General features: G+C 42.2%; 1 protein-coding gene and 1 pseudogene across 2 annotated transcripts; both read left to right on the top strand.

Annotated features, from left to right (window-relative positions):
* The first annotated feature begins 2,927 nt into the window (after nt 1-2,927).
* On the top strand, nt 2,928-4,649 carry LOC117267217 (nanos homolog 1 pseudogene; annotated as a pseudogene). The gene has a single exon (XR_013493423.1). The product of XR_013493423.1 is annotated as a nanos homolog 1 pseudogene (transcript).
* A 6,332-nt stretch (nt 4,650-10,981) lies between these two features.
* Nucleotides 10,982-15,805, top strand: neff2 (neuronal intermediate filament family member 2). The gene is made up of 3 exons (XM_033642968.2): nt 10,982-12,161; nt 12,742-12,866; nt 14,672-15,805. The coding sequence occupies exons 1-3, from the start codon at nt 11,154-11,156 to the stop codon at nt 14,730-14,732; spliced, it is 1,194 nt and encodes a 397-aa protein (XP_033498859.2). The 5' UTR covers nt 10,982-11,153; the 3' UTR covers nt 14,733-15,805.
* The last annotated feature ends 1,911 nt before the right edge of the window (nt 15,806-17,716 follow it).

The raw sequence follows: 17,716 nt of genomic DNA, 5'->3' as shown, positions 1-17,716 counted from the left end.
CATGTTTAGTGTAAGACAGTTGTTTTGTCAGTGAACCTTGTGAGTTGTAATGGAGCTGAATTTTGTAACGTTACCTTTGTTAAATGTTGCTGTTGTCCCTGGCTTCATATGAGAAGAGGAAAAGCCTGCTAGCCACTAGGCTAATTTATACAATGTAAAATGCCATAGGCTTGTGCTAATAATGTTAGCATGTTGTATTTGTTCGGAAAACATGTTTAGTATAAGACAGTTGTTTTGTCAGTGAACCTTGTGAGCTGTAATGGAGCTGATGTGTTTGAAACTGTCTCTATTAATGTGTTAAGGTGTGTTTTGAATCAATCAACTTTACAGCAGACCTCATCACCAACCAGCATTTTGTTGGTGTAACTGCAGAGCGACACAGACACACCACCACAAAAGTACAAATGCTCACAACGGTGCAGGCCATGTGCAAAGGCTATGGCTGTAGGCTCTGCTTAGAGCCGACTCACAACTATAAATTCACCTTAAAATGTGTAGCGCCTCCTCTGTGGTCAGGGTTGAGATTTGGTTCAGGTTTAGGTGGGGAAAACATAAAGACGGGGAAACAGTCTTTAACACAACACCTCCCTGTCCAACAGAAAACAGGCAAACTCCTCTTTTCCCTTCACCCCCATCAACCTCCTCCAGTGTTCACTGAAGGGTGGCACCGCAGGAGATATAAAAAGCAGCTGTTAGCAGTTAGCGGCTAACTCAAGAAGAAGAACAACGGTGAAAATGTCCACAAATTGTTAAAACAATGACTTCCAGGCGCATCTTAGCCTCCGAGCAGAGGACGAGATCAGCCACCATTTAACAGGGAAGGTAAATGATTGTTACTGACATGTCATTGTTATTGTTTATTAAGTGCTGCCAATGAGTATGTTTTATAGTATGTTTGTAGTTTAGTAGTGTATGACAAAGAAAAAGCAGGCATGATGGAGAGACTTGATTCCTACAGCATGATCTCTGTGTAAAGAGGGCCACAGTTAGTTCTACTCAGCCCATGAAAACAGTTTCATTATGTTTTTTTTGTGGCTCTAGGAGCTTTATAGAGTCTGAGAAAATAACCCTGATGATGTATTGAAGGCTTTCTGAGCTGAGCTTAGACCAACATCCATCTCTGCATCAGATGTTTAGGGTGAGAGGCTGCGAGAAATATGTAGGATCCAGTGTATTTGGAGCTTGAGTTAAACTATGGACAAAGAGTCAAGGTGTCTTAACTTCCACTGCTTTGACTATTGTTCTTAAAATATGTCTCTGAAAAGTCCCCTAACTTCATGTAAATGTAACACATAATCAGCAGAGAGCAACTTTAAATAAACCGTTTTTATGTATGGAGTTTGTTCACGTAGGTTTCCATCACCAAAGGTTTCTGACAGAATCAGAGAGTAGAGGGAGAGACGCTGCTGCCAGAGGAGCCGCTGAATGAGTTCCCTCTGAGCGCTAAGAGAAGTAAAACATTCAGGACGCCACAGTTTATTCCACACTACTACTTTGTGGAACCACCAAGGAGTCGGTAATAATTTCACCTTCAGCATCTCGTCCTCCCAGTGACCTCGTCACATATTGATGTCATGGACTTTCCACGTCCACATATGACCATGGTCCAAGGTACCCTGGGTGTGTTGGTTGTTGACGTTCTGGGACACCGTGTCAACTTCAGCCTGTTACATGCATTGTCTGTTTTCAAAATACACTTCTGTTTTCACAGGAAATGTACAGTTTGCATACAGTCTCTTTAAAAATAAAAGCACTATGTCGGTACAACACCACAAATTGACTTTTTTCCCTCCAACAACTAACGCATGTGGTTATGATTAGGAAAAAAGAACAGGATTTGGCTTTATAATCTGACGGGACGCAAACACCACTCTCTCTGGTGAAAGTCGGTGTTTGTTGGACCCATCCACCACCCTTCCTGCCAGTCGTACTTTGACTTTCACTGCCTTAACTTTCGTTCTTGTACCGCCGCAACGCCGCCAAGCGCTGTTAAACTATAACAGCGACCGGTCTCGTATCATGCCGTCAGTGTCAGTGTCTCACGCCACAAGTCACTGCCCAAGTGCCGTATTTCAATGACTTCAGAGTGAGAACAGGTTGCTTTCAGCCATGCTTGTTGTTGCCGTGGGTAACAGTATGACTTCAATATGTTAACAAGTCGAAATATCGCGAGTATCACGATATGAATTTTTCATATCATATTAAAAATGATACCAGTATTATCACGAACAATATGATATGGCACAGTCCGACTATAAAGGAATAAAAGTCCATGATGTGGGCTGGCAGAGAAAAAGGCATCTGAAGCACTCTGATTATAATTAAAAATCCTTTATTCACATAGGACAGGATATCATCCTGATGAAGACTGTTGAAAGTGATGTGAGTAAAGGATTTTGAATTATAATCAGAGTGCCTTGGATACCTCTTCAGACTGCCAGCCCACACTGTGGACTTGTACACTGAGTCAGCTGGGGCAGCTATTTGCCTTATCCTTGAAGAGCACCTGATTTCCTACATTGTGCCTTCACCGAGCATTTTCTTTCAGTAACAGTTGTTTTCTATCCTGTATGCACCAATAGACTTGTAGGTTAACTATCACCAGTATGTACACTAAACAGATAAAGAGAGACATTTTCTTTCTCTCCTTAAACATAAAAATGTCCCAAACCAGCAAAAAGACAAAACAAGCTAACAAAGAAATGTGAGGAGAAAAACATGGGCTCCTCTCAGCCAACAGGATGATTCTCTGTAACACAAAGAGATACTCTCTCCGTGATAACAGTCACATCCTGGGAGGGAAACTGATTTTTCCCAGCTCAGTAACTCCCTGCTCCGCTCGGTGGACCCTCCTCTGGGGCCACACAGATAATCAACTTGAACCAAGCCACGCCCCCCCTGTTTTATTCTGGGGGGTTTATCAGCGCCTACATGTTGCCTGCTCTGCATACTGGACCCAGCGACACCACAGAGTAGATCCCTGCACAGATTCCCCATGCTGACAGACACTCCGTCAGAAACACCTTCTCTCCCGTGTGGACACTGAACCTCTGCAGCTCTGACAGGATGGATTTCTACCTGGACGCGCGCTCTCCGTACGACAACACCTTTAATTTCTGGAATGACTACCTCGGCCTGTCGACACTTGTCGCCAAAAACAAGATCAACAGCCCGTCCTGCAACCCAAACTCTATCACCGAGTCTCTCAAAGCGACTCTGGGCTTAGAGGACGACTCTCCGGTTTGCTCCTGCGTAATTGGGCACGGCAGGGACAGCGACGGACCCTTGGACTGCTGCTGCGCGGCCCCGGGCTCCCCGCCGATCTCCATCTATGATCTCAAGGAGCGCATCTCTCTTCTCAGGCCGTACGAGCACCTCGGAGGCGACTCTCCGCTGGGAGACAGAGATTCAGCCTCCTACAAGGGGAGTTTCGCCGGCCTCGACCTGCTCTCCATGGACAGGAGGCGCAAACAGACTCAGAGGAGCAAACCGGAGCCGAAGGTGTGCGTCTTCTGTCGGAATAATGGCGCGCCGGAGGAAGTTTACGGCACCCACATCCTGAAGACGGCGGACGGCAGGGTGCTGTGCCCCATCCTCCGGGCGTACACCTGCCCCCTCTGCAGCGCCAACGGCGACAACGCGCACACCATCAAGTACTGCCCGCTTTCTAAAGAGCACCCGAGCCAGAGAGTGGCGAAGGGAGGCAGGGCCATCGGCAAGAGGCTGAAGATCTTCTGAGCCAGGAGCTGATGGAGTTTGAGTTGCACTGTAAATTACGAGTGTGTATGGCAGTCATGTTGCCCCATTCCATGCACAAGACAAGTCTGGAGAGAGAGAAGTTATGAGAAAATAAAATTTTTATTTTTATTGTTTTGAATGCGTCATCTGTCATGTCTCCACCCTGGGCACATAGTTTACACCTGGACGCCCTGCGCGCAATATCCCCCCCCCCCCAGCACTCCTTAAGGACTTGGTGATGAAAACTGAACCAAAGTACTGTACATACAGATCGACCTGTGAATGACCACCTTCATGCTGTGTTTCCTGAAGCTCAGCGCCAGTGCAAACAGCCCTGTGCATGCTCCGGGTTTATGGGATGCCAACATTAATGAATATGCAGCACTCCTGTTCTGAGATGAATGTTTAGTCCCGTGGATACAACCAGTGTGACAGGCCATGCAAGATATATACTTCTTTAATATCGAGCGCAGGTTTTTCTTCTGAGATAAATGTTTTCTACCAAAGGAATACACTTTTGTATTGAACCTTAGCCTAAAGGTAACTTCTGTATATGTTGGATGTCTTATATGTGTTTTTATGTGGATAGTATTTTGCAGATCTCAGCTGAATGTAAAACAGTGGAGGGTTTCTGACACACACACACACACACACACACACACACACACACACACATGCTCTAAGCTCCATGATTTCAGATTAAAAACACAGATGCTGAATTAATTTTTTTCTTCATGAGTTCCTGAGAGTCTTGTAAATGTATTAAAGGGGTGAACAATTTTTAGCAATGAAAAGTCTGACATTCCAAAGTCTTTATCTGTCAATAGAAATGTTTTATGTACTTATTTTTACCTTATGTATCATTGGGAAATATATTCACTGTAAATGACTGAATAAACACGTAATTTGCATTTTTTTCTCTTTGGGACCAAACTGATTTTAATATCTCACTAGTCACTTCATCATGTGAAGCAGGGTACATGATAACATGACTATATGTTGTTTTATTTTATCACACATAACTGAATAAGCAGTTTCACAACTTGAGCTGAAGTGGTGACACTGACATGTGATGCAAACCTGCCACCTAGTGTTCAAAACCCTACATGACAATAACCTTTATTAAAATATCACCACTGGACTCACATAATCAGCACGGGGTTATTTAATAAAGTGGATCTATTGTAGTGGTGTCAGTTAAATACAACAGAGCCGTAATAGATTGTTCTTTGTGAGACAGGAAGCTCTTTTAAACTCAGCTTTAATTTGAAACACTTGAAACTATACACTCTAAAAAAAAAAGATTCATGGGGTCGGTGGATAACGCTTCAAATCAAAATGTTTCTCAGAATAAAAATAATATGATTGTTACATTAAAATATTTTATTCAGATGACAACTTATTTTATGAAGTTGGTTAAAATCAAATACATTTTTGGATGAGATGGAATTTAATAAATAAACAAGTTAGAATATCTTGAATAAAATAATCTGACCAACAAACATCTTCAAAACTTTTGGATAAATAGTTGGTTCAACTTAATTAAGTTTTCTGAGGTCCAAGTAAATCATGTTGGTTGTAGTAAACTGATTGGGTTTGTAGGGTTATTAAAGACTCGTAGGATTTACTCAATAAGGCCAGAGTTTGAGCTACTTATAAATTTGCATGTAAATTGTTAACTTAATTTCTTTAAGTTGAACCAGTGGATTCTTTTATAGTGTATTTTACTTGTCCTGATGTGCGTAACTTTACATTTCTGGGACTGACAACTTGTGAAAAACCTTCAACGACAGAAGTTAAAAACAGCTCATTGGACCCCAGAGTCCAGGCTGGTTCGCATGTTGAGATATTTGTAATTTAGTTTTCTTTTTACATGATGTTCACACTGTAAACCTCCATTTGCTCACTTAACTTATTTTTTTGGAGACAGCTTGCAATCAAAACTTTTAGTCAGGTACAATGCAGTGACATAAAAGTTTTGAGTTCATCAGACACAAAATAAATGTGTCACATGACCCTTGTCTGACAGGAAGTTTGTCACTTTTATATAACTTTTTGTTGTTGTTGTTTGAACATTTAATTCTATGTCATATGAACATAAAAGTATTGAGTACACATTTTATAACAATTTTCTTGAATTACATCGTGGCAAACTTAGGTTTCTGGATTGTCAGAATAAGGCAATAAGATGAACTCTGAACCAGGAAGTGCTCTTTATATCACCTCAGCACAGCTTTATGTCAGACACTCACAGGCAGGACGTCACTAACTGTGTAGATGACTGAATGCATGATGCCAAATGTCTTTTACCACAACATTAACTGTAACCCATTAGAGCCACTGTGAAACACAGAAACGTTAATCACTGTGTAACGGGTAACCTGAGTGATTTCGAACACTGGTTCCCAACTGGTGGGTCACGGTCCAAAAGTGGCCCATTCTAAATGGGTCGCAAGTGACTCGCAAAAATGTCAAGTTTGTAAAAAACAAAACAAAAAACACATACTTAATTTTTAAGTACAGTAAATATCCAGCACAGTACTTATTTGTTTTTGAAGTGTTGTTTTCTGCTGTAGAGACACACATTCACATGACATCAGAGAAAATAGATTTATTGTGTCAGACTTTTTAAAATCCCTGTAAACATGTCAGTGTGACTAAAATGGTCCTGCAGTGAATGTGTCACAGTGGGACTAACACACCCAGATCATGTGACTCCTGCATGTATACAGTCAATCAGACCCAAACTGGCCGAGGCGCTCTGAGCATGCTCCACAGTTTCCGCCCCGGGCTTTGACCCGGAAGTCCAATAGCATTAAATGTGTAAGAGAAGAAGAAGCCGGTAACAACATGGAGAAATCTACATGCAGAGCCGTGACTTTTTGGACGGACCAAATGTACAGAGCTGTAAAGTTGTCCACCATGGTAGCAGTTAGCTGCTAGCTAACCGTAGCTAACTTGTTTGTCCATTGTTTGGTCTGTGATGTAATAGGTCAACAGGAACAAGGTCCAATACTAACAAGCTGAAAGGGGGCATATCTCCACCTATTGTAGAGGAGTCGCACATACTTGGCTCAATAAATGGATTCCCGTGCTTGTATACTGGGACAAGGACAGTAGGCCAGTTAGATGTCCTCGTCCAGCTGGGACTGTAGAAACACTTCACTGTGACTGGAGACGTACTAAGCGAGTAACGGACAGCTGCTCAACAGAAACAGTAAACTAGCTCAACCACATGAACCAAATCAAAGTGTGATGCTGAATGTATTAAATTGTGGGACCTTGAACTAATGACTAAGAGAAATGAACCACTGATTTACAACACAGTTTTCTTTGGCTTATGGCCTTAAACTTGTCTCACGGCATGCTGGGAAACTCCGCCCATTCAGCCCCAACACGCCACAGTGTGTGAAGTGCACGATGATAGTGTTTATTATTGGCTTTAAACTAATTAGGTGAAATCAGCTTTATAGATTTTAGTCAAATTAACTCAAAAAATGTTGATTTAACATTTAAAAATCAAGTCAAGCTCAAAGGGGATGAGTTTATGTGTCCAGTGAACATAAAGTTTTTATGTCATTTTGACAACCCGGGGCATTTGTGTAGAGTTTATATTAAAATTGTGTCATGGACAGATTGGGGTTTACAGTGTACATGGAACACTCTCTCAGTCATGAAACACAGGATTCCTGCACATTTTCCATTTCACATTTTCACACTATCCCAGACCAGGGTTGGAAATTAACTTTATTTGTCCACCTGCCACTGTGACTGCAGCATTCCAAAATCTACCAGCCACTCAATTGTTTCTCTGGCTGCTGAGTGAAGCACATCGAGCAGCCTCTTGCATATTTTACCAGCATTTGGCGGGTGCTAAACTCCAACCCCGTTCCAGACTCACATTTTCAGACTTCACAGTAGATTTTTTAGACCATATTTGTCGTCTGAGTACAAACAGCCAGATGTTTATTATGTAAATAAATGGTTTTAAATTCCAACTCTTAACATGTATATTACATTCTGACCATGTGTGCTGTTATGTTGCCATGACAATAACTGCCAGAGGATTATAGCTCAGTACTGCAGCTCATACAAATCAGTTACTGCTGTTTCGTCCACACTCCAATGCAGAAAGTTGGACGATGTTCCACTGTCAAACATCTCTGCCCAAACAGGAAGTAAACTAACTGCTGCCACCTAGTGTTGAATTATGTTCCCTTAACATGTTGAATTAATATTATATTATTGTTCCCTCCATATTTTTTGTCTCGCCTACAAAACAGAACCAAAACAAGTTGGAAAAAAGTTCAATTATTTAACGTTAACAGCGTCTGTGCAGCTTTGTTTATTCACTGTCTCCGTGGAAACAATGATGAATGAATCACTGAATAACTCATTAATGTTCAGACAAGCTTGATATTTATTTGTAATGATATGCATAAACACAATTCAGGGATATTGCTGCCTTTTCTTTCAAACTAATTTAGTTGGGAACGACCAGATTTGTTGCAGTAAGATGGCACAAAAAGGGCTCAAATGTTTTCGGGATGTGACGTACTGCAGAAATTGTGAATTGTAGTTTTCAGAAAAACGAATATTTATTGCACAAGTTATTTATTTTTTTAATCATTACAACATCTGACAGCAACGAGAACCCTGATGTTTGATTCTGTAATGAAAAAGAATGTTTTTGTTGCTCTCAGCAAAATAAAAGAGTGAAGTTAAAAATCAAAATGCTCAACAGTTAGTCAGTTTTAGTGGGACAACTGATTATGTTTTAAAGAAATGCTAAGATATAATTACCTGTGTTTGATAGAGGGATCCATAACTTTACAACAAACAAGCAAACATCAGTACGTGAGCATAACATCAGGCAGTAATTCAATGAAGTGATAACACTTTGTCAGGGACTGTTCGTTACTTATTGGGGGGGGGGGGGGGGGGGAGGCATGTCAAATAATTTTATAAGCACTGGGGAGACTTATGATTTTTATTTTGGCTAAAGGGAGGGTCATACAAATTTAAATAATTGTATTTTGTATTTATTCATGCAGAGTTTTTAAAGAAAACATGCCTTGAAGGCAAAAAAAACCACCACCAGACTTTCACTCAGGAGGCCGGTGTTCACTTCCCACATGAATGTCGAGCCAAACCATGATGTTTTTTATAAACCCAACCACATGCCTTTTCTGCACAACAAAATAACTGTTGATAGGACTAGTCTACATGTATTTTCTGGACTTGGCTTAAAACTGCATCCCTCTAGGAGTTTGGTGGGGGTACTGTGGAATTACAGGGTAGCGGGGTCACTGCTACGAGCCATCCGGTCCCTGTATGACCAAAGTGAGAGCTGTGTCCGCAAACTCGGTGTAAAGTCAAACATGTTCTGGGTGGGTGTTGGCCTCCACCAGGGTTGTCTCTTGTCACCAATCCTGTTTGTGATAGGACAGGCATAAACTGACACAGCGTCCCAGAACTTCAGCAGACGCACCCAGGGAACCTACTGGGTAGCATGAAGACGTAAAAGTCCACTGACCAAATGGTGATATGTGACGAGTTGGGAGTTGATGTGATTTTCTATGAAAAAGACTTATTGACTTATCAGACTGAAGCATCAAGAAGTGGCGTTTATGATTATTCACAGACCTTATTGTAGAGACGTTTCCACCAAATGTCCTACAACCGCTGCTGAAAGGGAAACACTGGGTAAATATTGTCTTACTATTACTACACCTCATGGTTCATAATTATCAGCCAACAACTAAAACACATGATGGCTGGCCACAGAGTGGCGCTGTTGGTACCATGTTTTCATATGTAAAGCATCTCCACATGGGGCACCTGTAAATAAAGTAGGAATACTTAAACACTTGTAGTCATTGAGAGTTCAGCTGTCAAACATTCCTCCCACACACTGGCCATTATACATTTTAATATTTTAAAAGTCATATAAAATTAATAAAAATGTGTTAGAATAAAAAATAAACACACCACATGCACCGTTTGATATTAAAACATGACAAAACTGAGGAAGAGAGGTGAAGAAGAAGACAAAATGATAAAGCATGAAGAGCAAAGATCACAAAGAGAGAGCTGCTGCCAGCTCTCAACACTACTAAATCAACTCTGATCAATTTGTGCGATCAATTACTTTCTTTTACTGCCAGGGGTCAAATACTGAGGGCCTGCAGAGCAGCAAGAAGACAGATCCTGACATCCTGTAGGAGGGTAATGTCACAGAAACGTCGTCCACCAAAACCGTGTCCCTGAGCAGAAACCTGAATCGATCCCTGTTTGAGAACATCAGCTCATCGTCTCTTTTTCAACACTGAGGATGATTTAAAGGCACCTTCTGACTCATCTCTGGGTGTTAAACAGCAGGAGTGTGTCTCTGTGTCAGCACATACAGACTCTTCTTCGGTGGTGTCTCCCACACTAAGGACATCAGTGACTCATCAATTTGCAGTCTAAATAGATCAAACAGATACTCTGGGAACATCAGCAGGATGTAGGGCATCATGAAGGGGTATCTGTCTACTAAAGGACACTCACAGCAATACAGATGAAGAGAGAGGATGATCAATCAGAAATGTGCAGCAGACAATTATTTTTAAATATCTGCAAATTAAAACATCTGTTTAATGTTTGTTAGCAGGAGAGGGTCCTGACATCTGTGCATGTGAGCTAATGTGGATCATTATCCATCACTATCATCACTCATATTACTCAGGTGAAGCAGGGAGCACTTACCGACCACATCAATCTGTTTAAGCACCAAACAATCTGTGTGGAAATTAATTTATCGTTCACCATAACATAAAAACCCCTAAGTGCCTGTATGTTAAAGCAGATGCCCCTTTACGCACTATGTATTGATTCTCTCTAAATGGGTTGTGGGAAAGATTTTGTTTCACGTCATCTCACGTTTGCCCCAGTTTTTTGTCTTCCTTTATTAATATGGATTTCTTCCTCGCTTCAGAGATGCATCTGAGAACACACTGAGGGCATAAAGTCCAGTGAAATATGCCTCTAGATAGACATAGAGAAATGAGAGTAATAAATGGCAGCGTCATTTTTAGGTCAGATAAAAATAAAATCTGCTCTACCACACTGACTCTGCCTGCCAAGGCTGAGAGTGAGTCTGAAAACCAACCTCCTCTCTCCTCACTGCAGCAGTCTGCTATTGGCCTGGTGGATGCTGACAGCACTGATGTTTCTCTGTGGCGGAGGGGGGGGCAGCCTCACTCTATAAAAGCCAGGGATCTGCAGCATCACTGAGCTGGTGCAGTGCAAAACGCCCGCTCATCCTCACCGATGGTGTGCAGAACAAGGGGGACATAAAAAACCTTCTGAAACTAAAAACATCCACATCCTTTTCTTAAACAAACTAAAAAATCCACAACAAAAAATTCATCATGAGCTACGATACCTTCTTCTCCTACCGCCGCCCTTGGGACAGCTACAGAGGCTCCCAAACCACCACCAAAGCCACCATGTCTTCCTCCCTCTACTCTTCTCCTCGAGGTCCTCCGTCTGGGAAGAGGATCCTGAGGCTGGTCTCCTCTTCCCTGCCAGACAGGTCTGAGCGGATGGACCTGGCTCAGGCCAGCTCCCTCAACACAGAGCTGCTGGGCCTGCGCTCCCAGGAGAGGGAGCAGCTAGTGGACCTGAACGACCGCTTCGCCACCTACATCGAGAAGGTGAGGCACCTGGAGCTGCAGAACCGAGCCCTGCTGGCCGAGCTGGAGGCGCTGAGGCGGCGGCAGAACGACCCGTCCCGTCTGCAGATGCTGTACGAGGGGCAGTCGCGAAGTTTGAGGGCCATGATCGACTCAGAGAACGGGGAGAAGATGCGGATGGAGGCAGAGAGAGACTACCTGCGTGATGTGTATGAGCAGATGAAGGAGCGCTACGAGGAGGAGGCCAGGCGGCGTATGGATGCTGAGGACGCCCTGCAGAGGGCCAGGGAGGAGGCCAGCAGGGCCGTGCTCTCCAACTGCGACGCCGAGGCCACTGTGGTCTCTCTGTGTGATGAGATGGGGTTCCTGAAGAAAGTCTTTGCAGAGGAGCAGGCAGAGCTGAAGGCCCAGCTGCAGGTGGCTAACATCAGCGTGGATGTGGAGGTGTCCCGGCCTGACCTCTCCACCGCCCTGCGGGACATCCGGGCGCAGTACGAGCGGCTGGCAAACAAGAACATGCAGGCCGCCGAGGACTGGTACAAGAACAAATTCGCGAGCGTGGCAGAGATGGCCAGCAAAAACAACGAAGCCGTGCACGCCATCCGGGAGGAGACCATGGAGTACCGGAGGCTGCTTCAGTCACGCTCCTCTGAGATCGAATCTCTCCGGAACGTCATCGACTCCATCAACAAGCAGCTGGAGGATCTGGAGGAGACGCAGGCCAAAGAGGTGGCAAAGTACCAGGTGAATGAGGCTGTTTGGATCCACATTAACATTCACCCACTCACATCAGTCACCTAGTGGTTATCTGCACATCTGTGCTCCAGTATAACTTTAGACGTTCTCTCAGACAGGAAGCATTCATCTTCTCCAGCAGGTGCTCAGAGACCAGGGGCAGGAGAGACAGAAAGATTAAAGATGGTGTTTATAGGGTCACGGCCTCGAGGCTGGACGCAGAGATAAGAGAGGATAATACGAACAGACCCACTCAGAGTAAAAAACACTCGACATGCAGAAAGTCGAGAAAAAGGCAGGACGAAGCATCTTCCTGCTACAAGATGTAAATGTATTCTCTGCAGCAGCTCCACACACTTCAGTGCTCAGCAGGAAATGATGACAGGCTCACAGCAGAGGTGAAAATCAGCAAGGTTACTGTCTGAATAAACAGCGAGGACGCCGCAGCGACACACAAAGAAAAGAGATCAGGGACTGTTCTGAGGCTAAATTTCTTCAAGCAAGAATAAAATAAAAGATTCATCATAGAGCTGTGTTTGTCCTTGTGTGACATCTGATAATGAATGACTGTGTTTTTTTCCATTCATAGATGAGGATAAGTGAGCTGGAGCGGGACATCACTGACGCCAAGCAGGAGATGGCTCGTTACCTGAGAGAGTACCAAGACCTTCTCAATGTGAAGATGGCTCTTGACATTGAAATAGCTGCGTACAGGTGAGATCTGCTCATCTCCACCAACACTGGACATTTAGTTTCTCTTAAACAAATCTGTGGCAACATGTTTTCAAAGACCTTGGCCCAAAAACTGTGAATGATGTGCAAATGCTTCCAAAGAAATATGCCCTAAATCGGCCCCGTGGTGGCGCCAAATTAACCCCAAAACATTCAGTTTTCAAAAGGCCACATCCCTCACACTGTAAGTCTGATTGACTTGAAATTTGGCACTCTTACACAGCTCAATGTGCTCTACAAAAAGCCTCGGGACCATAAAGGTCTGCTGTGATGGATTATTTTCTCATTTACATAATGTGAAAAACAGTAATTTGAATAGATTTTATTTTGACTTGCTCAAAACCAAATTTGATTTATGGCCTTGTGAGAGAGAAATACATATTTCTATGATAAATGAGCAAGGTCAGTCAAAAAACATGGCTGCCATTAATGAAAAAAACTTGCAAAGGGCTGGGCTTAGCAGAAACCAGGCCAAGTTTTCTGTGAGCATTCCTGATTAAACTCGGTGGACACATCAAGTGTGAGCAATTGAGCTTCTTTCTTTTGCTGGCTGAGAATAGACTCGAATCCGGAGTTGCTACTTGGGGCAATAATGTCTTCTTATCAATCTTCTTCAGAAATGTTTTTGCAAATTCCGGTGAGATGGTACATGGTAGAGACATCACATTTTGACCAGTGACTGAGAATTACGACCAAATGCTGTCCAAGAAATGTGTCCTAACCAGCCTGATGGTGGCGCTCCAATTAAAGACCAAAAATTCCATTCTCCAAACGCCACACCCCGCACATCATTACAAGAACTGACTTGAAACTCGACACACAAGTCGAGCTCAAGGTGCTCTAAAAAAAAGCCTCAAGAAACATTAAAGTCCGCCTGACTAGATTTTCTGCCATTTTGACAAAAAAAATTTGACATCTCTTCCTAAACCTTAGCTCCGATTTGTGCCAAATTTTCTGTGGATCATTACTGGAACAAACTTGTTCAAAGTAGCATGAAGTTTGTTGTTATCTATTTAAGTTTTGAAGATTCTGACCAATAATATTCTAGAGGGGGGTGGTTCAGCACATAAACAGACCTAACTCAACAATCATTGAGGCAATTAATACAAAACCTACAGGATACATTCTTGTAGGTACCTGAAACATATTGCGAAAGTTTCATTGACATTGACCCCTAGGGGGCGCCGCAAATACAAAAAAACCCAACAAAACAAAACAGGAGTGAAGTAACACGAATTGGGATAAATCAGAAACTGTTTGTCCAATAATTACAAAACTCACAGAATATGTTTAATAACGGTGTTGAACCGCATGTGTAAAATTATTTTAAAAATCGCTCAATAGGGGGCGCCACCAGCTCAATTGGCACTGTGCAAAATTTGGCCCTAAATCAGTAGACAGTTGGTTCAAACATCACCAAAATCAATAGACGTTCTTAATAAAACTGTTGAGGCATGTTCCCAAAGTGTTTCTGCAGTTGACCAATAGGGGGCGACAGTGGTGTGTAAGAAGAGCTCAACTCGGCAGAAAATTTAACGTAAATGACGAGTGTCTGTCTGAACGTCATGAAACCTGGTTGTCATCTTTAATGCAGGTGTCGTAAACTGTCAAAGGTCTCAATGCTTCACAGCTTTCAACTTCTAACAGCCCCAGACTTGAACCCCAGAATCACCGCTTGTGGCTTTATTTTTATTTTATGTTTAAACTAACTTAACCAACAGAAACTATGTTTGTCACACCAAATGCACAGTTAACTTGAGAATAACCTGTTTTCTTTTCCTTTTCAGGAAACTTCTGGAGGGGGAGGAGATTCGTCTGGCTTACCCTTCCCTTCCCGCCCTAAACTAAAACCTAAATGCCACCAGCCTGGCATCGACCTGAATTCTTCACACCCTTTCATTCCTCCCCTGACCTGAACATCAGCCCTCTCTCCCTCCATCTCTCCTCCAACCCTCTGTCATATCCCCGCCCCAAAATACTCCATCCTTTACTCCTCCCAAGACAAAACCGCAAACCAAAGCTCATCTTCTCAAGACAGATGCGCCCTTGTGCTAAACAAGAGGTCCACCAGAAGTCCCCCTTCTTCTACACACGTTCTGACACCACACATCAAGAAGACTGCTAACAGTAAATCGCTGAGTGGCTGCGCTGCAGTAGTGACATAGTTACGTCGGACAGCAGTGTCGTTTTGGCTGAGTTCCTCTCTGTCACACACACGTTAAGGTCCAAGCAGCAGAGTTCCTATTTGACTCCTCTGAACCTCACTGTCCAAACATTTGACCAATTGTTTGTGACGGAGGACTAAAACCCCTCTTACCTCTCCATGCTTGGACTTTATCTGTGTTTGAACTGATGCAAGAAACCTGCAGCATTATTGAGCAGGAACTCTACCAATCGATCCTGCATTGTCCTGCACCCCTGGTTCTCCAGTAGTCAATGAACCAGTAACCTTAAAACTTTCTGTTCACTATATTAAAGACCCATTTTTGTCTTTTAAGTTATTCTTCCTCTGCATTTACACAAATACTACGCGTTTTGGTTGGTTGAAAAACCAGAGTGACTTTGGGTCTTTCTATTTGGCCAGTTATTTAAATTCCTAATTTCTAATAAAAGTGTCTTTTCTTGCGTAAGCTTCTGGACATGTAAATGCTGTGGAAGACGACTTGTTACTGGTTTCTCCTTCTATTCATGCAGTGTGTCTCACAGCTTATCTGCATTAGATTTGTTTTCTGTTCTGTGAGTTCATTCAAACCTAAACGACGAAACAGAAAGATAAGTGCAGGAGCTCCTTGTTGTTTGTCTGCTGACATTAGATCTAAATGGTGCTTTACATCTGTGAAACTAAGTCTGCACCATCACACTCGCTGTAGCTGTGACGGCCGGCAACAAGCTGAATAAACATATAACTGACCTGCAAATCACTTCTGACTTCCTGTTGTCATTTGACACTTGTGAGGGCATCATGACAGGATAAACACAGAGACTAAGGAGAAGACGTCACTTTAGAGTTGTTCCAGTACCAGTATCAGAAATTCATCCAATACTGCCTAAAATTGAAGGCTGCACAGATATACTGGTTTCAAGGTATATTAATGGTGCGTTCCAGGCAACCCGTAACTCGTGTTTTCACAACCTGTAACCCGTGAAAGTGCCCTGGAACGGCAGTCAAACCCGTAACTTCCCACCCGTGAACTCGTACCAAATCGATGTACTCCCAGTTACGCTTTCTGACGTCACACAGCCCTCTAAGCCAATTATCTTACTCCTCTAAATAACAATGGCAGCCCTATGGATGCGGTGTTGATGCAGGTGATACATGGTGAGAAATAGACATAAAATAACCCTAATGTTAACATTGGCAGCCGCTCTAACAGCTGGTTTCCAGTGCAAGAATAATCAATACAAAATACGTTTCCAAACACACAGATAATGTAAAATAAAAAGTATAATAGTATCTGTGACCTTGTGCACTGTTTTCCTCCTCCGTTTCGCTCAAATGAGCAAGGAGCAGGCACCTTTGGTGATAGAAATATTGGGGAAGCACAAACATACGGTTCGCCATGTTCAACGTTAAACAGGAAGTAACTGGCAGTTTGCCGTAACTTTCCTGGAATGCTACAAAGTCGTAACTCGTGACTTGAAGTCGTGACTTACGAGTTCAAAAGCCTGCCTGGAACGCACCATAAAATTGATGGTTATCTTATGGAGTATATCTGCTTCTCTGCGAAACTGTGGAAAAAAATGCAACTGGACAAAAAAATCTCAATTTTATTTTAGTTATTTTCAAAGTTGAAACTTTCTGCACAAACTTCCATTAACAAAATGGTTTCAAGTTTAAGTTATAGTAATAAAATGTCTGTTTAACCGAAAATAACCCTTTCATTTCAGTTCCTTCAAGGCTCATTCTGACTGATAATATGAATTCTGTGATACCATGAAACTGCGATTTTTTTATGAGATGGTTACTGACCATGAAACTCTCATACTGTTGTAACCCTACTGAAACTCTGAATAGGGGATTGGCGAGTATGAAAGTCTGTGCACTGGTCTATCTATATCTATATATATATATATATATATATATATATATATATATATACACACATATACATATACATATATTTAAATATTCCAAAAAAAAAAATAAATCAAATAATCTTTCAAGTAGTTTTGCATCAGGACATAACAGCAGTTTTCCCAGCTACTGTTTTAGGGTGGCCATGAAGCATCAGTTGCTGGTAAATATTTCAACATTAGCAAAATGTTAAATTAAACAATTGAAGATTGCTCTATGCCGTTCATATTTCTACAGAGGGTTTAACCTGAGCCATGCCATACAACAACCACAGCAATATTTCACGTCCATACAGGGTCAGCAGCAGCTGTTAATTCCTTTTTTGTAACACAAAGATTTGGATCGGTACTCTGTATCAGCCGACATGCAAGTTCATATCGGGATCAATATTTATATATATCTGAACATCTTTATGTGTTTGAATTATGTGTCTATGTGTCGTCTAGTTTTAGACCAATCAGCAAACGGATAATTACACATTCAATCAAGATGTAAACACAAAGTTCTTCTATTATAGGAAAAATACACTTTAAAGAGGCTAAAACAAATATTTTCAAAGGGAAATCATTCAGTTTGGTTAATCATCTGTGTGTTTTTAAAGTCTTTAATGTGACCTTAGATTGTAAAATTGCGGTAACTAATTAAATGAGTGTGTATTTATGTCATAATAATCCAAATTCCAATCAAAGAAGTGAAGAAAGATTCAATGAATAGCTATAGCTCAAGGGATATGATGACTTGTCAGGCTGAATCTGAG

Source organism: Epinephelus lanceolatus, chromosome 15, assembly GCF_041903045.1.
Source record: "Epinephelus lanceolatus isolate andai-2023 chromosome 15, ASM4190304v1, whole genome shotgun sequence".
In the NCBI taxonomy this organism is placed as follows: Eukaryota; Metazoa; Chordata; class Actinopteri; order Perciformes; family Serranidae; genus Epinephelus; species Epinephelus lanceolatus.
This window is presented reverse-complemented; position numbering and strand designations above follow the sequence as displayed.